Source organism: Dipodomys merriami, unplaced genomic scaffold, assembly GCF_024711535.1.
Source record: "Dipodomys merriami isolate MVZ:Mamm:240054 unplaced genomic scaffold, mDipMer1.0.p SCAF_55, whole genome shotgun sequence".
Taxonomy (NCBI): domain Eukaryota; kingdom Metazoa; phylum Chordata; class Mammalia; order Rodentia; family Heteromyidae; genus Dipodomys; species Dipodomys merriami.
The window spans coordinates 786,618-812,383 of NW_027206124.1; the positions used below are offsets into that span (position 1 = coordinate 786,618).

Consider the following 25,766-nt stretch of genomic DNA (forward strand, 5'->3'; position numbering starts at 1 on the left):
CATAAGCAAAAAGAAAAAAGCCGGAAGTGGCGCTGTGGCTCAAGTGGTAGAGTGCTAGCCTTGAGCTGAAGAGCTGAGGGACAGCGCCCAGGCCCAGAGTTCAGGCCCCACGACCAGACCAAAAAAAAAAAGGTTCATTTTGAGTCATTTTTCTTCTGTAATTCTACCCCTCCAATTATTGTTTTTTGGCAGTCTTAAGGCTTGAACTCTGGGCCTGGACACTGTCCCTGGGCCTCTTTTGCTCAAGGCTAGTGCTCTATCACTTGAACCACAGCACCACTTCTGTTTTTTCCTGAGTAGTTTATTGGAGATAAGAATCTCACAGACATTCCTGCTTGGGCTGGCATCAAACTGCAATCTTCAGATCTCAGCCTCCTGAGTAGCTAGGATTACACGTGAGAGCCACCAGTGCCCAGCTTCCACTGATTCTTTCCCCCTTTTCCTAGTAAGTATGCATCAAATTGATAGCCATACAAAGCCACAGCAAGATGCAGAACTATGTCAATGTATTTGCTAGAGTGCCACCCCGTGGTGATGTGGATGCTGTGGTGACAGAATGGACTGGGACATTCATAAACTCTTGAACACAGCCTCAAGCTACAGCAACCAGGTTAGAGTTGCAGATTCACCTTAAGAGTAGAAATTTGGGTCTTAAAGATTCCATCACCTCAATCTGCTATAAAACTGTTCCATGATCACAAGAAAAGCCAGGGAAGGTAAACTAATGCAGTCATGGTTTTCAATATACATGGTGTGAAAAATGAACTAGGCAACTTGTGGGCAGGGGCAGGAGGGGGAAACTGGGGGAAAGTATAGGAAGGGGTGACATTATCCAGGAAACATTGTATTTGTTACCTGACTTAAGGTATTGTAACCCCTCCATACAACTCCTTCAAAATAACAATAAAGGCCAGGAGTTGGTGGCTCACGCCTGTAATCCTAGCTACTCAGGAGGCTGAGATCTGAGGATTTCAGTTCAAAGCCAGCCCAGGCAGAAAGTCCATGAGACTCTTATCTCCAGTTAACCACCAGAAAACTGGAAGTGGCGCTGTGGTTCAAACGGTAGAATGCTTGCCTTGTGCTGAAGAGGTAAGGAACAGTGCCCAGGCCTAGGGTTCAAACCCAAAGCCCAACAAAAAAAAATAGAAATTATATACATATGTGTGTATGTGTGTGTGTGTGTGTGTGTGTGTGTGTGTGTGTGTGTATTAAAGAAGATGGCAATTGGGCAGTGGGAGGATTCTCAGTCTCTCCTAAAGATATGGATGTACAAAAGCCATGGCAGCACTTGGGGGAAAGCACAAAATACGACAGGATCACTGTTTTAAAGTTTATTTTTTTTAAATTACAGAATAGGGCTGGGAAGGTGGCTCAGTGGTAGAGCGCTTGCCTTGCATACATGAGGCCCTGGGTTCTATTCCTCAGCACCACATAAGAAAAAAAGAAAAAAGCCGGAAGTGGCGCTGTGGCTCAAGAGGTAGAGCGCTGGCCTTGAGCTGAAGAGCTGAGGAACAGCGCCCAGGCCCAGAGTTCAGGCCCCACGACCGGACCCCCCCAAAAAAAAATTAAATTACAGAATAAGCGCAGCCTGTGGTGGTCATCTCTCACTCTCTTTCCACGGCAGCAGAGTTTAAAACTTTAATAGGAAGCCAAGTTCTTTTTATTTACCAACAAGCCTGCTAGGGGAGCAGAACTCACGGGTCAGGCCCTGCTGCTCCCTCAGCTGACAACTGAGGCAAGTGGCGAGGCCTGCGCAGAGGTGACCCTCCCATCTGTACTTCGGTGGAGCTCTGCAGCATTACACTGAAGACCCCTGTCACCCCAAGGAAGCAGGGACAGACAGTAACGACAGAAATGTTTGGCTTTTAGGTTCACAGTCATAATCTGGCTGAAAGATCTGGAATCATTTGGGAGAAGAAAAATTAGGCATTATCAGAGAGGAAGAGAGAGGTCCCTTATGCCACCCATCAAAGACTAGTGACACAGCCCAGAGACAACAATAAGGAAGGAGATTCTATGCTGGGACCAAGGTGGAGGGTGTGTCTAGGGGCCAGCAGTGCTCTGGCTTAGATAAGGCCACAGGGTGCCCTTTCCCCTGGGCATGTGTGCTGAAAGTCTGGTCCTCAGCACGGCGTAGTTGGAGGGGTGGGACCTTTAAGAGGTGGAGCCTAGTGGGGGTCAGAAGAATGGCCCCTCCCATGCCCTGGCTTCACTTAGAATGGATCATGAAGAGTGGGGGGGGGAGGGGGAGGGGACTCTTATTTGTCACACTGCCACCCAGGGCATCTCTCTTGACCTCTCTGCTGCTCCAAAGAGGGCGTCACCAACTCACATCCGACAGCAAACTCTCATGGACCTGCATGAGCTCCTCCAACTTCTTCTCCAGCTCCAGAGCCTGCCGCCGCAGCTCTTCTGCAGACTCTGTCTTCGCCCCCAGGTGCAAATGCGTGGACTCTTTCACAAGGTTGACAACATCCATCAGAAGGAAGACACCTGCAGTGGCGGCACCCATCATCCGGGCTCCTTTGGTCATTGCCAGGGCGGTGCCCCCAAAGGTTTTCTGCACCTTCCTAGTGTTTCTGGCTGAGATTCTCCCCGCGGTCATGAGACGCTTGGCACTGGCCGCTAAGCGAGGGTTGGCTTTGGCCAGCCTTATGGCTTCGATGTTCTTCTGAAGGCGTGGCAGGTCTTGGAAGCATTTCTTGGTTATGGAAACAACTCTGGGCTTAACCTCAGCAAGAACATCATTAGACACCTTCTCCATGTCCATTTTGGTGGACAGCAGAGAACTGGCTTCCGCTTCAGCTGACCGCTTGGTTGATGTATCCACAAGGCTCGTGGCAACACTCGTCACAGCTGCTGCGGTTCCCAGCCCCATCCCAGTGGCAGAGAGCGCCAGACTGACCCCTGCCGTCACAGGGGCAAGAGCCAAGCCAAGGATGGTCAGCACCCCAGAGACCACGCCTGTGGAGCCGGCCACTATGTGGGAGATGGTGCAGTCCCTGTGCACCTTGTCAACCTTGTCAGCAAGGGCGCGGAGCTTTTGTATGCGCTCTTCAAGCTCCTCTTTAACCCGGGGAAATTCATCCAAAAACCTCTTCCTATTCTGCAGATCCTGGAGCTCATCTTCCTCCTCCACGTCTTCTGTGAGCATCTTCAGAGTGTCACGAAGCTCATCAGCTTCCTCCCTGGAACATTAAAGAGCAAATTTTTTCAGTTTGCTTCTTGGCACAAAGGGACCTGTAATCTCTATCCTGCCCAGATCACAGAGCTGCTACCGGAAATCAGATGTAGAAGGATTTTACAGAGGTACAGAGTAGCTCTTCCCATGGTGACCATGTTTAGTACATCACAGAGGGCCTGTGGGCCTCAGTCAATAAGAGAACAGTGAGGAAAAGCCATCTTCAGGTGTTCCTTAGTGATTAAAAAGTTCTTTTAGAAGGCACCGGTGACTCACACCTGTCATCCTAGCTACACAGGAGACAGATTTGAGGATCGCAGTTTAAAGCCAGCTAAGGCAGAAAAGTCCCTGTGAGACTTTTATCTCCATTTAACCACTCAAAAAACCAGAAATGGTAGCCTGCTAGCCTTGAGTAAAAGATCTCAGGGAAAGAGCCCAGGCCCTGAGTTTAAGCCCCAGGACCAACAAAAAAAGGAAAGAAATTTTTGATTGGGATCTCTGTAGAGGAACAAAGAGATAGAGAATTCTCAGGGGCAGGAACAACAAAAACAACAACCCTCAGGGACTGCCTGCCCTCACCAGCCTGTTGGACAGCTTACCTGGTGCCAGTTTTGCCTTTGCACACATAAAGACTCTGTGTACAAAGACCTCAAGAAATTTCTTAAGAAGGGCATCCTCACCCCTCCCTGGGCTGCCTGAGAAACAGCCCTGTCATGAGAAAACCCAGGGGACTGGGAATCCATCCTGTGGCTCCCCATGGAGGTCACCTGGACAACTTAGCCTTGGCCACAACTGTCTCCCACACGTCATCATCCATCAGCAGGAGCTGCAGTTCCTCCCTGCTCACTCTGTCCTGGAGATACTCAGTGACCAGCTCAGTGAAGGTTTGGTTCTCTAGTTGGTTGGAAAGAAAAAGAATAAGGTTAGAGGTCAGCGAGGTGGAGCTTGAATGGTATCAAGAACAAAGGAGTTCAGGATCATGTTGCTGAGCATCTGTCACTTTGGATGGACCCCAGTGTTATGAACTGAATCACAGCCCCCAAATACATGTGTAAAAGCCCTAACCTCCTGTGACTGTGTTTGGAGACAGCTTCTTTAAGAAAGTGAAATAAATAAGACTAAATGAGGCCATGCATGTCATCCGTAGGACTTTTCACCTATTAAGAAGATGAAGAGGGGCTGGGAATGTGGCTCAGTGGTAGAGCGCTTGCCTAGCATGCATAAAGCCCTGGGTTTGATTCCTCAGTACCACATACATAGAAAAAGCCAGAAATGGTGCTGTGGCTCATGTGGTAGAGTACTAGCCTTGAGCAAAAACTAGCTCAGGAACAGTGCTCAGCCCCTGAGTTCAATCCCCAGGACTGGCAAAAATAAATAAATAAATAAAATAAAAATAAAAATAAATTTTAAAAAGATGAAACACCAAATATCTGTGGTTCTGTCCGCCCCTCTTCCCCCCCACCCCCATCTCCCCATGTACAGGGGAAAGGCCATGTGCCCACATGCAGTGAGGAGCTCTCTCCACACGCTGGGAACACAGTCTTCATCAGAACCAACCTTGCCACTCAGGCTGTGGCATTGACTTGCAGAGCTGTAAGGAAAAAAAGGATATTTGTTTAAGCCACTGTACTGTGGCATTTATGATAGCAGTATGAGATTAGCAATACAAAACAGAAAGAATATGGTGCTTTGCAGATATAAATAGATCTTTGTCAACTCATAGCAGTCAGAAAGTGAGCCTTTATGCCCCAGGGAAGTGGGAAATTTTCAATGATGGCTTCCATCTACCATGTGCCTGTTGGATGGGAAACACTGTGTATCTGTGCCTGCCAATGTGACTTTCAACTCATCAGCAGTTTAGTGGTCAATCTTGATTTTTTCAATTTGGTTGGGCTGAGAAACACCTAGGAGGTTAATAAAGTACCACCCTGGACTGGGAGGTTGGGGTGTTCCTGAGAGGTTTAGACCACAAGGGTTCTGACCTAATAAATGGATTCATGCATTGGTGAATTCAAAATTGGAACAGACTATTGAGAGGTGATGCAATTTGGAAGGTCCAGCCTGGTTGGAGGAAGTAGGTCACTGCGTTTGTCCCCAGAGGCTCTATCTTGCCCTCGCCCCTTCCTGTTACTGCTCAGCTCTGCTTCCTGTCCACCATGATACAAGCTGCCTCTCCATACCTTCCCAGCATGATGGAATGCAACTTCTCACACTGTGAACAAAGTAAATCTTTCTTCCCTTAGGTTGTCAAGTATTTGCTCAAGTATGATAATAGTAACACAAAATGAGCTTCACCTCAGTGAAGCTTCATTAGGAGCAAATCCAGTATTCCAAAAAGGAAATGGAATTGACAAGCATCAAATGACTTAAACACAGGAAAGGTAAACATTGCTTTGGGAATTTTTATACATGCACATATTTATATACAAATATACGTGTGTTGGGGCTGGGAAGGTGGCTCAGTGGTAGAGCGCTTGCCTCGCAAGCATGAGGCCCTGGGTTCATAAGCAGAAAAAAGCCAGAAGTGGTGCTGTGGCTCAAGTGGTAGAGCGCTAGCCTTAAGCTGAAGAGCTGAGGGACAGCGCCCAGGCCCAGAGTTCAGACCCTACGACTGGACCCAAAAAACAAAAAACAAATAAAAATATACGTGTGTTTACATATCCATATATTGTGTGTAGATAGATAGATAGATAGATAGATAGATAGATAGATAGATAGAAAGATAGATAGATAGATAGATAGATAGATAGATAGATAGATAGATAGATAGAAAGATAGATAGATAGATAGATAGATAGATAGATAGATAGATAGATAGATAGATAGATAGATAGATAGATAGATAGATAGATAGGTAGGTAGGTAGATAGAAAGATAGGTAGGTAGATAGATAGATAGATAGATAGATAGATAGATAGATAGATAGATAGATAGATAGATAGATAGATAGATAGATAGATAGATAGATATATCACCATTTGCTCTCCAGGCCAGATCCTGGGAAGAATTGACTTGGCTGCAAGGCAATTGGGGGAGGAAAAAAACAGAGCCCTAAGAAAGCAGGACTGATGGAAGGTAGCATGTATCCAGTGGGTGGGGGTTGTTCCTGGGAGGAGGGCTGTTTTCTTGTGTGTCACCTTCATGTTACGTAAGTTCTCATGTTACATTGTCAGGTCACAGGTCACAGAGATAGGGGCAGAGAAGCTCGCACTGGGTGTCTAATCCAATGGCATTCAAGATACTCTTCTTCTAAGCCACTCAAAGATGCTGGGCACAGACCTGGCGGTACAGCACCCTCATGAGAGCCACTCAGGGTTGCCTCAGGAAGAGAGGAGGTGGGAGGAGAGGGGAAGCAGGCAAGGTGCTTTTGACCTTTGTCTCTGCCTTTGCTACCTCCTGTCTTCTCTCCCCTGCTCTGCTTCCCTGCTGTTCTCCACATTCTCAAGGCTCTCCTGGTTCCCGCTAAGGAGGAATACTACATTTTAAGCTAGCCCTTGCGCCATGCCTCACTCCAGGACAGGGCCAGGGAGGAGGGCCCCACAGGCCCACAGGTTGGAAGATGAATACGGTCCCTCTTAGGGCTCCTCTTTGCTGCCCACCCACTGCTCTACATCCTCAGTTTGGAGGTGACAAACTTGAGGCCCCACATGTAGGCCTCAAGCAGAAACCAGACAGAAAGGACCAAGAGTGGTCACCTGGGGAGGCCATGCCGTCCTCTCGTCCAAGGCAGCAGCAATGATATCTCTGCGATGTTTTTGTTCCAGGTCACCTATATCATCCAGGCTGCAGGAGGAGAGAAAAACGCAGTGTGGATGGACTGGGGCAGCTCCAGCCAAGGTAGCAGCAGGGGCCAGGTCCCCCTCGCTTCCCTTCAGGGTGCCAGGGCCCAACCCACCCTGGCCCTCTTCCCCTGTGCTCCGTGGCTATGGATAGAAAGTTAGTCATCTTGTTCCAGCTCCTTCTGCCCTGAGCACAGCCAAGGCAGAGGCCTCCTGTCCTCCTAGAGACAATGGATGAGAGGGCTGGGAAGGTGGCTCAGTGGTAGAGTGCTTACCTTGCATGCATGAGGCCCTGGGTTCGATTCCTCAGCACCAAATAAGCAAAAAGAAAAAATCTGCAAATGGTGCTGTGGCTCAAGTGGTAGAGCGCTAGCCTTGCACCCAGGTCCAGAGTTCAGGCCCCACGACCGGACCAAAAAAAAAAAAAAAAGAAAAAAAAAAGAGACAATGGATGAGAACACAGCCATGTAGAAAGGGCAGAATCTGCACAGAAGGAAGGGTGGAGGAATGGCCAGCAGACACCTGGGGCAGGGAACATGCATGGGAAGCCATGACAGTAGCTAGTATGGACTGGGTGTGGCTGTCACACAGGCCTCTTCCTTGCCCCACTTAAAGTGACAACACAGAGAGGAGAAGAGGTCCTGGGGTTCCTTGCAGTGTGGAGGGAAGGAGCACAATGCCCACCTCCCCCAGGTGCACAAGGCTGAACCCGCACCGGGTGGTTCTGACACAAGTCCTGTGTTGGGCAGCCTGTGCTCTGGCCTCTTCAGTGTAGATCTAGGTGGGTGTGTTTTGCATGTGTGTGTAAGTTCCTAGGGGAGGCGCCCGACTTCTCCACGGTGCTGAGACAGGGCCTGGCCCAAGTCCTTCTGACTCAAGTACTACAGGCTTGATGATTGCCTTCTGTTTTGCTCCCTTAAATAGACAAAACTATTCACTCATGTACATGAGTCTATAATGAAGGATTCATCTTGTTCTGCATCAGTGTCCCGTACTTGGTGCTCAGGTCCTTGAGTTGGTAGATTGACTGGTGGTCCCTGTGGTTTCCATGAGTGCCCCCCCCCCCCGCATCCATTCTTCAGGAGGATCCTTTATCTTACCAGGGCCTGAAGTCCCACAGACTGTGTTCCCATCCCTGCTCTAGGCTGCCCAGGCCTCTCTGCTGCCCTCCCCTAACTGCTGGACCTTAGGCTGTTTCCGCTATTTACAATGTACAACGTACATGTTTCTTACATAAACCTGAGCCTATACTTGAGATTGTTTTTTAAAAAAAAATTATAGAAGTAAAATGACTGTTTAAGAGGTATCCACATTAATTATTTTTACTCACAGAATAGAGGTGCACACCTGTAATCCAGATATTTGGGGTGGGGAGCAGGGGGAGGCCTAGAATATGGAGAATCATAGTTCAAAGTCTCCCTGGGGGAAAAAAAAAGCTAGTAAAATCCTATGTCAGCCAACAAGGACAGTATAGTAGCATGAAACTAGAATCCCAGTTACTCAAGAAATATAGGTAAGAGCACCATCACCTAAGACTGGTACTAAGGGAAAACTATGAAACCCTATCTGAAAAAATAACTAAGGCAAAAAAAAAAGCCAGGGACCTGGCTCAAGTGGTAGGACATATGTCTAGCAAGCACAAAGTCTTGAGTTTACAATAATATGCAAAGAGAAGAACTGAGAAAAAGTACACAAATGATAACAATAGCCAGGCACCAGTGGCTCAACCTGCAATCTTAGCTATTCCAGAAGCTGAGATCTGAGGATTGAGGTTCAAAGCCCGCTGGGGCAGGAAAGTACATGAGACTCTTACCTCCAATAAACTATTTTTTAAAAACCAACAACACCTGGAAGTGGTGTAGCTCAAGTAGTAGAGCACTAGTCTTCAGCCAAAAACAACTAAGGGACAGCACCCAAACTCTGAGTTCAAGCTCCAGGATCAGCACACATGTGCGTGTGTGAGTACATGCGCACTTGCGCACGCACGCGCGCGTACACACACACACACACACACACACACACACACACACACACACACACACACACACCGGCAATAACATCTGAAAAGGTAGTTGTCATGTAAAAAATAGCTATTCTCATTGGGTTTGATAAATGCCAATAATTTTCAGAAGCATGTGTGTGTGTGTGTGTGTGTGTGCGCGCACGTGCTTCCTTTTATTCAGATGCCTGTTAGCATATCACCCCCAGACAAAGTTGCCTTGAAATCCCAATGAGAGAGAACAGGGCCACTTCCTGATGGCTTCTAAGTACACATGACAACAGGTCTCCATACCACCCACAAAATACCAACCATTCCTCTGAGTGTGGATTGAATGTGCCACCCAAATTGGTATGTGGCATTTGGGGTGGGGACTTTAAGATAGAATTAAGGTTAGATGAGGTCATGGGAGGGCCCTCCTTGATGGAACTTTATAAGAAGAGGAATAGAAACCAAAGCTAGCTGCTTGCTGTGTCTTGCCATGTGATGTCCTTTGCTATGTTTTGATGCCTGCCAGAGGCCCAGGCAGCTGCCTGTGCTATGCTTTTAGACTATACACCTTGCTTGGCACCAGTGGCTCACATCTGTAATCCTAGCTATTCAGAGGCTAAGATCTGAGGATCATGGTTCAAAGCGAGCCTGGGCAGGAAAATGCCATGCCACCTCCTGCGGAGTCTGCGTGAGAGATCACGCCAGGTAAAGCATAACCTTCGAGGAAGCATGCCTGCAGGAAGGGGGTGTTGCTTCAAGGCTTCCTATATACTTGGCTGCACCTTTACTGCCTCTATCTTTGTCCTTATTGTCCTCTTCTTGGTCCATGGCAAAGGCACAATGTTCCTTTCCAGTCCAGTAACTAAGCCTTCTTCTAGTAATAAAGAACAAAAACAAAGACTGGATGTAAACAAAGTTCCTGAAACAATGTTGCCTGATGTGACTCTGCCACCAGATGCCCCTCCATTTTTGAAAGCAATTATGAGACTTACTCATAGCAAACATAAAGGTTTAAAATTTCTAGATATGTTACAATAGGCAGAATTAATGATTCAAACTAAACCAGAAGGGGTTATCCCAGAAGCACAGAGAGTTCTAGGAAAAGGGACTTGGAAATCTATGGAGAAAATAGAAAGGGTACAATATAAGTACAGTCCTGTCCTAGGTTTGTTAATTTTTAAAACATAAAAGGCTGAGTAGATGACGCATTGCATTAAACAATGTGCTAGACTTGCTTTGCACCATTTAGCTTAAACAGTTGGTAGGATGGTCATCAGTTTCCATGTAACCCATTAATGCTTTGCTTTTCTTAGATATTGATTACATGCTCAAATAAACAAAGAATCTATGTCACAATCACATACTGTATAAAAACGTTAATTCTCCTCAATAAAGATACACCCACATGCAACTCCTTTGAGTCTGTGTCTGTTTGTCACTTGGCTGACTCCTTGCCTACCTATTCCGAGATCCCTGTCCCGTCGGTCCCAGTGCTCTGGCTGAGCTGGTTCAGCGCAGGTGATACCCAACGTAGAGCCCGCAAGCACACGCAGCTTGAAGCTGTACAGACAATTCTCGGGAAGGTAAGCTGTCTCTTCTCTTTCTCTCATTATTTTCAGGCAAAGGCTAGGACCTCATCAGAGCGCTTCAGGCTCCTTGATAAAGGCTGATCAGGATAAGACGACAAGCAGGTATTTAAAATCATGGGGCATTCTCAGTCAAGAAATAAGGAATTATTTCTCTCTGTGTTAAAACACATGTTGGAAAGTAGGGGTAATCATGTTTCTAAGAAAGCTCTTGTGGAGTTTTATGAGTTCATCTTAAGGGTTTCGCCCTGGTTTTCTAAGGAGGGAAGCTTGTCTCTGTAAGACTGGAAGAAGGTTGGTGTAGAAATGAGAAGATACTATAAAAAACATGGCCCCGAGCAAGTCCCCCCACCTGCTTTTTCAGTCTGGGTACAAGTAAGGGACCTGCTTACAGATAAGACCGAGATGGAATTCTTAGCTGAACAAGCGCCATCTGAAAATAATGATGAGACTGTCCCTTTAACATCTGGTAAAGGGGAAAATGACAGAAAATATAATACTATAAATAAGGATGAGGTAGGAAGTCATGTCAATCTGTTAGAAGCTTTACCTGAAGATGATTGGTATGAAGATAAAGATACTTGTTGGAAAACATATGAGGGGCAAATTGATTATGATGAAGAAGAAGAGGATTGTTCTAGGAAAAATAAAATAAAAAGAGGTCCTATGGTATTCCCTTCTGCTCCTCCAGTTCCTCCTTCCTTTGATAAGGAAATAAAAAGGAGAGCTCACCCCAGAGCTTTAGCTCCAGGCTTTATGGGAGCAATACCAGAGGCCTGCCAGCAAGGCAATTCCTCTTTTTGCTTGCCAGTAGTTTTGTAGGATGATGGTCCTCCTGATTAGGAGCCTCTTCCGCTAAAGACTCTTAAGGAGCTTCAAACAGCTGTCAGGACTATGGGGCCATCTTCTCCTTATACTCTTCACATTTTAGACATGGTAGGAAGCATGTGGTTAACACCTTATGATTGGTTCCAAACTACAAAATCTGTCCTCAGTCCAGGACAACATATTTTGTGGAAAACTGATTATGAGGATGGAGCTAGAGAATTAGTACAAAAATCAATTGTTAAAAGGAGAGGTACTAAAACAACCATGGGCATGTTGAAGGGAAGAGGTGAATATATTACTCACTCTAGTCAAACAGATATACCTAAAGAAATGCTTATTGAAATATCAAAATTAGCAGTATCAGCGTAGAGAAAGTTGCCACCAGCTGAAGGTAAAACCGCAGTTTTAGCTGGTATTCAGCAAAAACAAGATGAGCCATATGAAGAATTTGTGGCTAGATTAGAAGAGGCCTTGCAGAGAATGCTTTCCCCTCTCTGAAGGAATAGAGCTATTACTCAAACAATTGGCATGGGAAAATGTAAGTTCACTATGTAAAGAACTCATAAGACCCATAAGAAAGAGAGGATCATTGCAAGATTATGTTAAAGCATGCATAGATGCTTCACCAGCAGTCATTCAAGGAATGGCATCTGTTGCAGCAATGAAAGGAGAACTATTCAGTGCTTATGTACAAAAATTACATAAGACAGTATCTCAGGCCAGAAATGGGGTCTGTTTCTCATGTGGCCAGTCAGGACACATGAGTAAAGATTGTCAACAAAAGCAAAATAAACTTAGTAACAGTAAGAAAGGTAAAGCGCCTGGACTTTGTCCATGATGCAAGCAAGGCAAACATTGGAAAAATGAATGTAGATCAAAATATCATAAGGATGGAACTCCCCTAGAAGCAGAAAAAAAGGAGACAAAGAACGAGAAAGGGGGCATTCCCTCAGCTCTGTAAAGGAAAGAGGGGAAATACCTACTGTTACACAAAAATCCCCTAAGGGATCTGTTCCATTAAATCCCTTGGCTCCTTCATTTACAGTATGGGATTTGCCAAGAGCTACTCCAGGAAGTGCAGGGTGAGATCTGGCAGCAAAAGGAGATTATATTATCTCTATCATGGATGGTGTTCAGCTAATAGACACTCAAGTTCATGATCCTTTAATTGAAGGAACTGTGGGCTTGATAATTGGTAGAAGCTCAAATCATAAGAAAAACTTTGAAGTATTACTGGGAGTAGTTGATGCAGATTATCAAGGGGAAATTAAACTAATGGTAAGGTCTTTAAAAGAAAACATACAAATACACAAAGATCAAAGAATAGCTCAAATCTTTTTTTTTTTTGGTTGGTCGTGGGGCTTGAACTCTGGGCTTGGGCGCTGTCCTTGTGCTCCTCAGCTCAAGGCGAGTGCTCTACCACTTGAGCCACAACACCACTTCTGGTTTTCTAGGAGTTTATTGGAGATAAGAATCTCACGAACTTTCCTGCCAGGGCTGGCTTTGAACCTCGATCCTCAGATCTCAGCCTCTTGAGTAGCTAGGATTACAGGCGTGAGCCACCGGCGCCTGGCTAGAATAGCTCAAATCTTAATTTTAAATTATGTCCATCTTCCAAATCAAATCCCAAAACAAGATCGAGGCACAGGAGGTTTCGGTTCCACAGAAACTGTGGCCTGGGTACAATCTATTTCCAAAGATTGATCCATGAAAATCATAAAAGTGGATGGAAAGCCTATTAAAGGTCTCTTGGCTACAGGGGCAGACCAAACATGTATTGCAGGAAAAGACTGGCCCTCATCCTGGCCAATTATGAAGACAGAATCTACATTAATGGGATTGGGTATGGCTAACAATGTTGCTCAAAGTTCAAAAATTTTAAAGGGGGGGTGTGAAAATACTTGGAAACTTTCAACCTTACATTTTCTTCGCCCTTTACATTATGGGGCAGAGACATTATGCAAAATATGGAACTAAAATTAGTTGCTTCAGATTCCTTTAGTGTACAAAATTTTTCATAGGGACCGCTGATGAGAAGTTTGCTGATGCAATATCGAAAAATGATCAGCCTGTGTGGGTTGATCAGTGGCCCCTAACTCAAGAGAAAATACAGGCTGTAGAACAATTGGTAAATGAGCAATTACAGAAAGGACATTTAGAGGAATCCAAGAGCACTTGGAATACTCCAATTTTTGTAATTAAAAAGAAATCTGGGAAATGGAGGTTGTTACAAGACCTCAGAGCCATTAATAACACCATGCATGACATGGGGACTCTTCAGCCAGGATTTCCATCTCCTGTGGCTGTTCCTAAAGGACATTATATAATAGTCATTGATTTGCAGGATTGCTTTTTTACAATAAAATTGGATCCTAATGATTCTCAAAGATTTGCATTTAGTGTGCCCTCATGTAATTTGAAAAGGCCCTGGCAGAGATATCAGTGGAAGGTCTTGCCACAAGGCATGAAAAATTCTTCTATATTGTGTCAAAAAAGTGTGCATAAAGCTTTACAAAAAACTAGAGAAGAGTTTTCTAATGCTTATATTATTCATTATATGGATGATATTTCAATAGCTGCTGAAAGTAAACATTTAACAGAACAAATTTTACAACATATGATTGAACATTAACCAACTTTGGTTTGCTTATTGCTCCAGATAAAATTCAACATAATAAACCTTTAAATTATTTAGGAAAAATAATACATGATGATTACATCATGTCACAAAAAATGAGTACTAGGCTAGATAAATTAAAAACATTAAATGATTTTCAAAAATTACTAGGAAATATAAATTGGGTTAGACCCTACTTAAAGATTACCACAGGAGAATTACACCCATTGTTGGAAGCCCTAAAAGGGGATTTTAATCCTAAATCTAAGAGACAATTAACTCCAATCATGTCAGAAAAAATTTCATTGGTAGAAAATAAATTACAACAAGCTAAGGTAATACAGCTATATTATAATAAAGAATGGGATTTTGTAATATTAAAGACATCTTCTACTCCTACTAGATGTTTGTGGCAAGATGGAGTCCTGAAATGGCTTCAGTTGCCTCACACTCAGAGAAGAATGGTAGCTTCTTATGTATATTTGTCCAGTCAGCTCATTGTCAAGGCTAGGAGTAGGTTCCGAGAGTTATTTGGGAAAGAAATGCATAATATAATTATACCTTATAATAAATATTATAAATATATATAAATATATATAAATATATAATATATAAATATTATTACAGAATGATGATAATTTGGGATTAGCATTATTAAATTATACAGGACAAATAAAATTTCATGTTCCTCAACATCCTTTATTAAAATTTGTGAAAGAGTTAAAAATCATTTTTCCATTAGTGGTAACCACAATACCTTTAGAAGGAGCTCTAACAGTTTTTACTGATGGGCCCTCAAAAGGAACTTCGGTGGCATACATTCCAGACCATCCCCCTATTATCAAAAGGGCATCTGACATATTGGCGCAACAGGTGGAAATTATTGCTGTAATTTTAGCTTTAACCACATTTCCCCAGCAGCTTAACATTTACACAGACTCTAAGTATGTGGTTAACTTATTTCCTGCCATAGAGACAGCTCTTTTATCAGGACAATCAAAAATTATAGACTTGTTACAATAGTTACAAAAATTAATTCAACTTAGAAAAGAAAAATTACTTATTGGACACATAAGAGGACATACAAATTTACCAGGTCCTCTTTCATTTGGAAATATGATGGCTGACTTATTAACTAGAGAAACCATCATCTGTAATGTGTTAGAAGTAGCACGAAAGAGTCATGCAATACATCATCAAAATGCATTAGCTTTAAGAAGAATGTTTAGCTTAACTAGAGAACAGGCTAGACAAATTATAAAAAATTGTGATTATTGTCCAGATGTTTACCACCCATTAAAATTAGGAGTTAATCCTTGAGGGCTTAAACCTCAGGTTCTCTGGCAAATGGACGTTACTCACATCCCAGAATTTGGAAAATTGTCTTATGCAGATGTCATAATAGACAGCTTTTCTCATGTAATGCACACCTCGGCTCAAACAGGAGAAGCTGCAAAAGATGTAATTCAACATCTTGTGGCTTGTTTTCAAGTTATGGGACTTCCCAAAAAATTAAAAACTGATAATGGACCCGCTTACACATCTCAAGCCTTTAAAAGATTTTGTGTAATGTGGAATGTAGAACATGTGACAGGAATTCCTTATAACCCAAGGTCAAGCAATAATTGAAAGAAGTCATCAAGTACTAAAAATTCAATTACAGAGACAAAAAGAAAAAATCAATATTACTCCCCCCATCAAGCATTACAACATGCTTTATTTGTAATTAATCACCTTAATACTAATGAACAAAATCTTACACCTATGCAAAAACATTGGGGTGAAATTGGATTAAAAGTTCAGCCAAAAGTTAAATGAAGATTTGCTCACAGGCACCTGGAAAGGGCCTGATATATATTAATCACCTTGGGAAGAGGATATGCATGTGTGTATTCCCACAGGATGTCAAGTCACCCATACCCATCTGGATTCCCGACCTACTCGTGCGCCCCTACAATAAATAATAACAAAAACCCAGAAAAGAAAGCAGAAGATGCAGATGAAGAAAGCAATGCAAAAGCTAATTGTCTTACTTCTTCTCTGGATAAAACATATTCTGTAATTTTTATTTTAAAAAGACCTTCTTGTGTAATGTTACCTGTAGATCTACAAAATGACCCTTGGTTTGAAAATTCTGCTTTACAAATGCTGAAAACTCTGGATATTATGTTGCGGCCAAAACGCTTTGTTGCGGCCTTGATTTTAGGAATAAGTGGTTTAATAACAATTAATTGCCTCTTTAGCGATTTCTCTTTAGCGATCACCTTTCTCCTCAACAGGCAAAGACAAGGAAAGAAGCCCAACCACCAACCCGGGGACAAATTAAGAAGCTCACCCATTCTGCGGAGGAGATTGTGGCTTCTACAGGAAAGACTATCACTGTTGACAATACGTTTCTTGCTATGCTTGCCATTATTGCTGTGCAGGCAGCGTCTGTTTCAGGAGAACAATACTGGGCATATGTTCCTAATCCTCCTCTTCTACATCCCATGGGAGGGGGGGATGAGGATGAAATTAATGACAAATAATAGTGACCCGCTAGGGGGTTTGGAGGACTACTCTAATTCTCATATGATTTCTCAAACAACTAATTATGAGGGAATGACAGATACCACTCCAATTTGTATAATGCTATCAGGAAAAAACCTCCCCGGTGTTTGCCTATAAATTATAGAATGTTTTTGACTGACACCCCTGATCAATCCAGTGATAAAAAGTTCAGAAAAAGATTGATGTGGGAAATTGGCATGATGACATTAGGCTTTCATACTTATAATGAATCCTTTGTCATTCCCAAGAGGGATATACATTTAGGTAACTGCCCACAAAAATATCATGACAAAGATCAATTTTGGGATGCATTAATTACCTCACCAAAATGGTTGGAATGTGGATTTCAAAAGCCCTCTTTATTACAACTCTCTGGGGCACCAGATGGCATTTTTGATTTTTCCATTGCTAATCCCGATTATGATTATACCACCTACTTAAAAAATAATTCACAAAAGTTTAATGGCTATGTTCCTGATACATACGGGGAACCTTTAAAAAGATGGTTCACTCCAGGGTGGGTGGCTCCCATTTTGGTGAGTCATTCCCCCTTTCACAATAAAACGGCATTCAGCCGGCTTTGTTCAGCCTTTTTGCAGCAACAAACATGATTTTACTGAAAAAGACCAAAGAAACTAAGAGTACTGTAATTAGGGTAAGAGCATGTGTGGGCTATCCTATGGGAATTTTAGCTGGAAAACCAGATAATTTAACCATTATTAATCAAGAAAAATCTTATTATATTAGCTGTAAGGATTGTATTTTTACTAATTGTCTTACTTTTTGGGGGAGGAGGTCTGGTCGTGGGGCCTGAACTCTGGGCCTGGGCGCTGTCCCTCAGCAATTCAGCTCAAGGCTAGCGCTCTATCACTTGAGCCACAGCACCACTTCCGGCTTTTTTCTTTTTGCTTATGTGGTGCTGATGAATCGAACCCAGGGCCTCATGCATGCAAGGCAAGCGTGCTACCACTGAGCCACCTTCCCAGCCCCTAATTGTCTTACTTCTTCTCTGGATAAAACATATTCTGTAATTTTATTTTAAAAAGACCTTCTTGTGTAATGTTACCCGTAGATCTACAAAATGACCCTTGGTTTGAAAATTCTGCTTTACAAATGCTGAAAACTCTGGATATTATGTTGCGGCCAAAACGCTTTGTTGCGGCCTTGATTTTAGGAATAAATGGTTTAATAACAATTAATTGCCTCTTTAGTGATTTCTACAGCAGCCTTAGTAAATGAAGTAAACACTGCTCATTTTGTTAATAATTTAAGCAAAAATGTTTCATTAGACCTAGCAGAACAACAAATTATAGATAAAAAGTTAGAAATGAAAGTAAATGCTCTGGAGGAAGTGGTTCTGGCTATAGGTCAGAAAGTTCAAAATTTTAAAAACACAACTCTCAGTTAAATGTCATGCTAATTTTAAATGTATTTGTGTTACTCCTTTAAAATATAACTCTTCTTTTAATTGGAATGCCACCAAAAATCATTTGTTAGGAGTTTGGAGAGATAATGATATCTCTCATGATATGGAAGCCTTACAGGACAAAATTACAGCAGTTAGTAAAGCTCATTTAGATGTAGAATATTTACAATCCTTGGCATAGTCACTTAAGCATAACTTGGAGGCCCTCAATCCTCTGGATTGGATTCATGTAATACTTATTATAATCGCCATGTTGGATCAATTCTCCTAATTCTTATTCTTTTTTTCTTTTTTCTTTTCTTTTTTTTTGGGGGGGGGCTTGGGTGCTGTCCCTCAGCTCTTCAGCTCAAGGCGAGCGCTCTACCACTTGAGCCACAGCGCCACTTCCCCTAATTCTTATTCTTATATTTCCGGTCACTTTCTGACTGATCTTCAGATCTGTCTCTTCTGTGTGCCAAGACATTCACAAGCTTCAATTAAAAAATAAAAAAAGGAAGAATGCCACATCTGCATGAGAGATCGCGCCAGGCAAAGCATAAGCTTCAAGGAAGCATGCCTGCAGGAAGGGGGTGTGGCTTCAAGGCTTCCTATATACTTGGCTGCACCTTTATTGTCTCTATCTTTATCCTTATTGTTCTCTTCTTGGCTGTACATTCATTGCCTTTATTCTTGTTCTGGCTATTCTTCTATTGATCCGCAAACAGGGCACGTTGTTCCTTTCCAGTCTAATAGAGACAGCTTCTCTGAATAATAAAGACTAGGACCGAAGATTAGATGTGGACAATGCCCCAATCACTATATCACCTGATATGTCGCTGCCTCCAGAAGCTCCTGCAACTTCACGAGCAGTTTTGTGGCTCGCTCATAGTAAATACAGAAATTTGAAATTTCCAGATATGTTGCAACAGGCAGAATTAATTATTTAAACTAAACCAGAAGGAGTTATCCCAGAAGCACAGAGAGTTCTAGAAAAAGGGACCCCTGATAATAAAAGGAAAAGAAAGATTTCCCCCAACAGTTATGACTAAGTTTGGTCCAGCTTCTGTTATAGGGAATAGATGGTAGTTTCCCACAAAATATAAAGTTAGTGACATCACATTCCCTGAACCGACCGATGAACCATTGCATAAGACAGGAGTTTATAAAGAAGGAAATAGAGCCGGGTGCTGGTGGCTCACGCCTGTAATCCTAGCTACTCAGGAGGCTGAGATCTGAGGATCGCGGTTCAAAGCCAGCCTGGACAGGAGAGACCGTGAGACTCCTATCTCCAATAAACCACCAGAAAACCGGAAGTGGCGCTGTAGCTCAAGTGGTAGAGCGCTCGCCTTGAGCTGAAGAGCTAAGGGACAGCGCCCAGGCCCAGAGTTCAAGCCCACAACCGACAAAAAAAAAAAAAAAAAAAAAAAAAAGAAGGAAATAGATGGATTAATGTAAAAGGAAAAAGAGTATCTTGGTACTCATTAGATTTTATGCAAAGAGTAGGTAGATCTAGACCATTGTGGTGTTTATTATCAAAACAACAACAAGATAGTTTAAAATAACAATCAGAAATTCATATGAAAAAATATTGGGATCAAAATCATAGAAAACAGAGAATGCCTGACTCAACCTGGGAGTGGTTTTTAGGATGGTTTCAAAGGGACTTAAAAATTTATGAAAAAAAAATAGAAAGAGTACAATATAAGTACAGCCCTGTCTTAGGTTTGCTAATTATTAAACATAAAAGGCTGAATAGATGATGCATTGTATTAAACAACATGCTAGACTTGTCTCGTACCACTTAGCTTAAATAATTGGTGGGATAGCCATCAATTTCCATGTAACCCATTAATGCTTTGCTTTTCTTAAAAATTGATTACATGCTTAAATAAAGAATATGTCGCAATCACAGATTGTATAAAAATGTTAATTAATCACAGATTGTATAAAAATGTTAATTCTCCTCAATAAAGATACACCCAGATGCAACTCTTTTGAGTCTGTGTCTGTTGGTCATTTGGCCAACTCCTTGCCCACCTATCCCGAGATCCCTGTCCCATCTGTCCCAGTGCTCTGACCGAGCTGGTCCATCGCAGGAAAGTCCATGAGATTCTAATCTCCAATAAGCCACCAGAAAACCTGAAGGGACTCTGTGGCTCAAGTGGTAGAGACACTCACCTTGAGCTGAAGAGCTCAAGGATAGCACCCAGGCCCAGACTTAAAACCTCATGACCACCACCAACAACAACAACAAAACACATACACAAAACTTTATTCTTTCTTTATAAATGACCTGCCCTTGGATATTTTATTCGAATCACAGAAATGGAGACACCTTGTCTTAGCTACAAAGAATGAGTGCTGATTCTTTACCAAGCCCAGCTTTACCCCCATTCTGATCTTTTCTATCTTTAAGTAGGATTGATAGAAATATTCACGGGTAGAATTTATTATCTACAATACAGAACCCTTCTAATCACACAACTACACCTTCATCCTATAAACGATTCTTTCTAGCACCCTCCCACGAGGGCCCTGGAGCCGCACAATGCACCTTCTTCCTCCTTAAGAATAAGCAACTCGACTGGTTCCACTGAGAACTCTGAAGATGCCTGGCTGGGTAGAGGTTGCACACAGCTGCTGTCATGTGGGGAAGAAGGAACGAACCCAGGCAATTGTGAGATATCCCTGAAAGTCCCCAGGAGGGGATTGCTGGGCTCCCAGCAGGCTCCTTTTCCATCTCTGGTCATTCCTGGGCAGATCCCAGCAGGCTCCTTTTCCATCTCTGGTCATTCCTGGGCAGATCCATGTCCATTTCCCTGACCTTACAGCAAAGCATAGTGGTGTCCAGGGCCCCAGTGTCTTAACCATCCACCTCCCCTTTCTCTATAGCTGCCTCCTGTCTTAGGCTTCGAATATCCAAGTAGCTAGTTCTGGAGCCTGGTCTTCACCAGTAAGCATTGCTACAGGGCTTCAGGGGACAGGGGAGGCAGGGGAGGTGGCTGTCCACCCTTTTGCTTCCTGCTTCAAAGGCTGCAGGAAATGCATTTTGAAATCACGAAACATTAGGACTATGAGCCAACCCAGACAACTGGAAGGGTGGGAAGGCAGAAAGAGCAGGGGTCTTGGATGAAACCACTTTCATAAATGGGTCTGCACCCTAGGTCTCATCCTTCCTGGTCATACTAGTTCTTCCTCTGACTCTGCCCAGGCCTGACACAGAGCGAGCCCTCCCTTACATCCCTACCTCATTTCCCCCAAAATTTGTTGGTGAAAAAGCAAATAGGTGCTAAAAGAATGGATGGTACCTGATCTGCCCTGCTTCTGACCAGTTACCAAGCCCAGAGGGGAGCTCCACCTTCTCCTAGGCCGGCCCCAGCTCTCCAAATGTGGAAGCAGAGATTCTTGGCAAGGCCTCTCCCTCCCTGTGGATATAGGACTTCTTCCTTGAGCAGAGAAGGGAAGGGTTCAGACAGCATGAACAATGTCTCTGACTTCCACAGTCAAGTTCAAGTCCCTTGCCCAGCACCCAGGCTGATCGTCACTGCAGCCTAATACTGCTGCCCATTCCTAACCAGGACAGTTTGGCCCTCCCAGCACAATCAGACATTGGTCTGAGGAATCAAGAACTACTCACACCCTCCCCTGGCCAAAGACATAGCCCAACTTCACCCTTACTGCTAGCTCAGTCATTCCATTTGGTTTGTTTTCTGTTGGAGGAACAACCAATAGGACCAAGGCTGCCCTATCACCTTAATGACTGCTGATTCATGTGCTTCTGACATGTGCTGATTCATGTGCTTCAGACAATTCTGCCAGATAGCTGGGCATTTCCATTCTTTTCCTCCTAGCTCCTTCCTGCAGCCCTGAGAAGATATCTAAAACCATAGGATCCAGCTACAGTCTGATGAACTGCAGGGCTTGAGCTAGGCTCTCTGAAAAACCCCTCCTTCAGGTTTACCAGGGCCAGGGCACAAACCTGTCCCTCGTGGCCTCATCCTCCTTGTGCTCCTAACGCTGTCTAGGGCCTCTTGGGGGTAGTGGGGAAACTGGAATCCTGTCCTCACAGCCCTGGCTGCTGCAGGAAACGCAAACTTTTCCTTTTTACAAAAATGCATGTTAAGAACTAGCAGGTTGGCCAGACTTAAAATGATCATGGAGGGCCAGCAGTGGCTAGCAAACCATCTCTGCAGCCTATCTGGGTGCAAAGGTTCCAGAAGTCTAGAAAATAATCAGCAGTGCCAGCCAGTTTGTCAACATGGCCCAGGTGTGGCCCAACAACTCCCCCAAAGTCTCCAGTCCATAGATAACTGCCACGCCACGTACACTTGGTTGAAACTTTTGGAATGAAAGGTTCTGGACAGGAGTGGAGCCTGACATAGACTCAAGCCCCAGGCATCCCCCAGGAGTTGGTGGAGAACTGGATTCCCTAAAAAAGACAATCTGGTCAGAATTAACCCGTTGTTCTCTGAGAAAGAGAAGTTCCAGTGTGACTGCTGCTCACCACAGTGACCCAGGGCCCAGTGGCAGGATGCCTGCCCTGTGCCCTGACAAGTCCCACCTGGGAGAGCGTCTGTCCTGCCTCCAGGCCAATTCAGGCCTGCCATTGTGTACAACTCTTGTTTCCTCCTCTAACAAGCAGCTCAGTATCCAACCACTATGGGAACCCAGTCCGAGAGGCACAATGGAGAGGAAGCTGCCAAAGCAAGCCTTTGGAAAGGAACAGAGATCACAGCAAGCAAAGCAGCCATGAAGATGTGTCTGCAAGGAGTCCTTAGCTGGGTTCAGCAAAGAGAAGCCAGCGCAGGTGGGTGGAGCACTTCCATAAAGCTGCCTGTGGTGGACAGATGGACTGATTTGACCTCGACAACAAAATAAGGGACTACAAGTTCAATGAATAGTCTCTGGCCAGAGAAACAAGGTCAAACACTTAAGTTTCTTCATTTCCAGTGGTTCCTGGTATTTCCAGCTGAGTGGACATCTTTCTGTGACCAATGGGTGCCACGCCACCTTCTGCGGAGTCTGCGTGAGAGATTGTGTTGGACAAAGAGCTTCAAGGAAGCATGCCCCCAGGAAGGGGGTGTTGGTTCAAGGCTTCCCATACACTTGGCTGCACCTTTATAGCCTCTACCTTTATTCTTACTATATTCTTCTTGGCTGTACATTCGTTGTCTTTATTCTCATTTTGGCTATTTTTCCATTGATCCGTGAACAGAGCATGTTGTATTTTTCCAGTCCAATAGAGATGGCTTCTCTAAAGTAATAAAGACTAAGGCCAAAGATTAAATGTGGGCAATCCCCCAATCAATCTATCATCTGATGTGACGTTGCCTCCAGAAACTCCTACAACTTCACAAGCGGTTTTGCAGCTCATGAATAGTAAATATAGAGACTTAAAATTTCTAGATATGTCTAATAGACAAAATCAATGAACTAAACTAAGTTAGAAAGAGTTATCCCAGTAGATTAGAGAGTTCTAAAAAGAAGGGACCTCTGATTATAAAAGAAAAAGAAAGATTCTCCCAACAGTTATGATTAAGTTTAGTCCAACTTACATTATAGGGAATAGATGGTGTTTTCACACAAAATATAAAGTTAGTGACATATTTCCTGAACCAACCAAGAACCATTTCCTTATACAGGAGCTTATAAAGATGAAATTAGTTGGATAAAATTAAAAAGAGTATAATTTAAGTACAGCCCTGTCTTAGGTTTGTTAATTATTAAACATAAAAAAGGCTGAATAGATGACGTATTCTATTAAACAATATGCTAGACTTGTTTCGCACCACTTAGCTTAAACAGTTGGTGGGATAGTCATTAATTTTCATGTAATTCATCAATGCTTTGCCTTTTAAAAAATTGATTACATGCTTAAATAAACAAAGAATCTATGTCACAATCACACACTGTATAAAAATGTTAATTCTCCTCAATAAAGATACACTCAGATGCAACTCTTTTGAGTCTGTGTCTGTTTGTCACTTCGCCGACTCCTTTGCCCACCTATCCCGAGATCCCTGTCCCGTCGGTCCCAGTGCTCCGGCCGAGCTGGTCCGTCGCAGATAACCAAGCAAAAGTCTGCAAGGAAAAGCAATATGTAAGGTGAGAATTCAGGACAGAGTTGCTTTTGACCCCAAAGAGTGGGGAAGGACTGGCATCCAACCATAAAGGAACACACAGGAAACGAGAATCTGGAGTGCCTGGGCACAGCGCACTGCCCTTCAACACAAGGAGGAGAAGCAGCCTGCGGGAAGCCCTGGGGAGGCCTGGGGGACATGACAGAGGCGCGCTTGGATTCCTGGAGCCCTGTCTGTAGCAGGAGTGTGTACACCTGCATGTGTGTGTATGTACATGTGCATCTGTGTGTCCTGTTGGCATATATAAGGTTAAAACATTCCCAAGTGGCCATCATTTAATGTAATTACTTACCAGTTGACACAAAATATCAGTACCCCTGGAACTGGCAAGCTGGGACCACCTTCTCCCCAGAAAGCCTTACCAGGACCTGAGAAAGAACCCCCACCTTCCAGTTCCCCCACTTCCCAAGGCCTGATCCCCCCTACTACTTCTCCACACACACCTCCAGCAGGCCCCAGAAATGAGCAACAGCTGCCCAGGGGCCCCACAGGGTCCTAACTCCATCTGTGAGGTGCGGAATCCCAGGTTCAGAGTGGGGACATGATCTGCACAGCACCCCTCAGTTCCGCTCCTCTCCACTAAAAGGGATGCATAGTGATCCCAATGATCCAGAAGCTCCAGACACAGATTTCCACCCCACACCTCACATACAGTTTGGCCTTTTGAGCTTAAGATTGCAAACAAGGGTAGTGCCAGACACACTGTCCTGAAATGTGTCCTTCTTTGTCCTCAGACTAGGTCACCTTCCCATCTGGGCCTACAGGATAGCCCCCGTCTTGTTCCTTCATCTCCCACAGGCTCAGCAGACGCCAGAGGTGGACAGGGGGCTCAGGTCTGCCCACTATCTGCTGAGATCCTAGGACACCAGCAGATCACCCCCTTCCTCAGGCCTTGGTTTTTCCACAGGGCCTGGCACCGAGCAGGTGCTCAGCCTGGTTGGATGAGAACCTCTGGGTTCCTTAGCTCTTTTTTGGGGGGGATGGAGAGGGTGTCCGGTCGTTGGGCCTGAATTCTGGGCCTGGGCGCTGTCCCTCAGCTCTTCAGCTCAAGGCTAGCGCTCTACCACTTGAGACACAGCGCCACTTCCGGCTTTTTTCTTTTTGCTTATGTGGTGCTGAGGAATCGAACCCAGGGCCTCAGGCATGCAAGGCAAGCACTCTACCACTGAGCCGCCTTCCCAGCCCTCCTTAGATCTTAAGGTACTACTTTGTCCCCATCAGGACTCAGCAGCAGCACCAGGCCAAAGGACTGTTAGGTTCTAGGGCTTGTGCCTTCCCTCACATCCTTCATTCCCCCATGGTGGGACAGCAACCTCCCCCGCTTCCTCTGGGGTCACCTGGCCCTGCCCCTGAGCTGCTTCCTGGGGCCTTCTGTGACCCGGTTTCCCTTGCCTTTCTAGGTACAGAGGGAAGACCTGAGAAGACATCTGGAACAGGAAGACAGAAATAAGAAACTAACCTGGGTGCAATTCACGCCTGTTTTTGCTGATTGCCTAATCTCTCTAAGCTCTTCTATAAAATGGGACAATGACCCTTCTCTTCTAGAAGCCGTAAGAGACTGAAGAGACGGGTGAGTCACACCATCCCCAACTTACCACCGGATCTTTCCCAAGCTGAGTGCGCCGTCCTAGGCTGTGTGCAACCAGTGCTCCGCTGTGCGCCTGAGTTAGGACCAAAGGCCTCCTCCAGG

At 44.2% G+C, this 25,766-nt stretch overlaps 1 protein-coding gene across 2 annotated transcripts; it reads right to left on the reverse strand.

The window, feature by feature from the left end:
- Positions 1-1,323: 1,323 nt before the first annotated feature.
- Positions 1,324-25,766, reverse strand: LOC138811911 (apolipoprotein L3-like). 2 transcript variants are annotated; one of them, XM_069999870.1, is made up of 5 exons: positions 25,672-25,766; positions 6,877-6,964; positions 4,739-4,772; positions 3,949-4,075; positions 1,324-3,188 (listed from the first exon to the last, which is right to left on the reverse strand). In XM_069999870.1, the coding sequence occupies exons 3-5, from the start codon at positions 4,758-4,760 to the stop codon at positions 2,321-2,323; spliced, it is 1,017 nt and encodes a 338-aa protein (XP_069855971.1). In that variant the 5' UTR covers positions 4,761-4,772; positions 6,877-6,964; positions 25,672-25,766; the 3' UTR covers positions 1,324-2,320. The 2 variants fall into 2 exon arrangements, with proteins under 2 accessions (XP_069855971.1, XP_069855972.1); XM_069999871.1 differs by lacking the exon at positions 4,739-4,772.

Excerpts from the sequence above, each read along its gene's own strand:
- LOC138811911 (XM_069999870.1), bottom strand. The coding sequence starts at position 4,760 with ATGCCACAGCCTGAGTGGCAAG. Across the intron at positions 4,076-4,738 it reads GCCACAGCCTGAGTGGCAAG|AGAACCAAACCTTCACTGAG; the intron begins GTTGGTTCTGAT and ends CCAACCAACTAG. Across the intron at positions 3,189-3,948 it reads GCCAAGGCTAAGTTGTCCAG|GGAGGAAGCTGATGAGCTTC; the intron begins GTGACCTCCATG and ends TTAATGTTCCAG.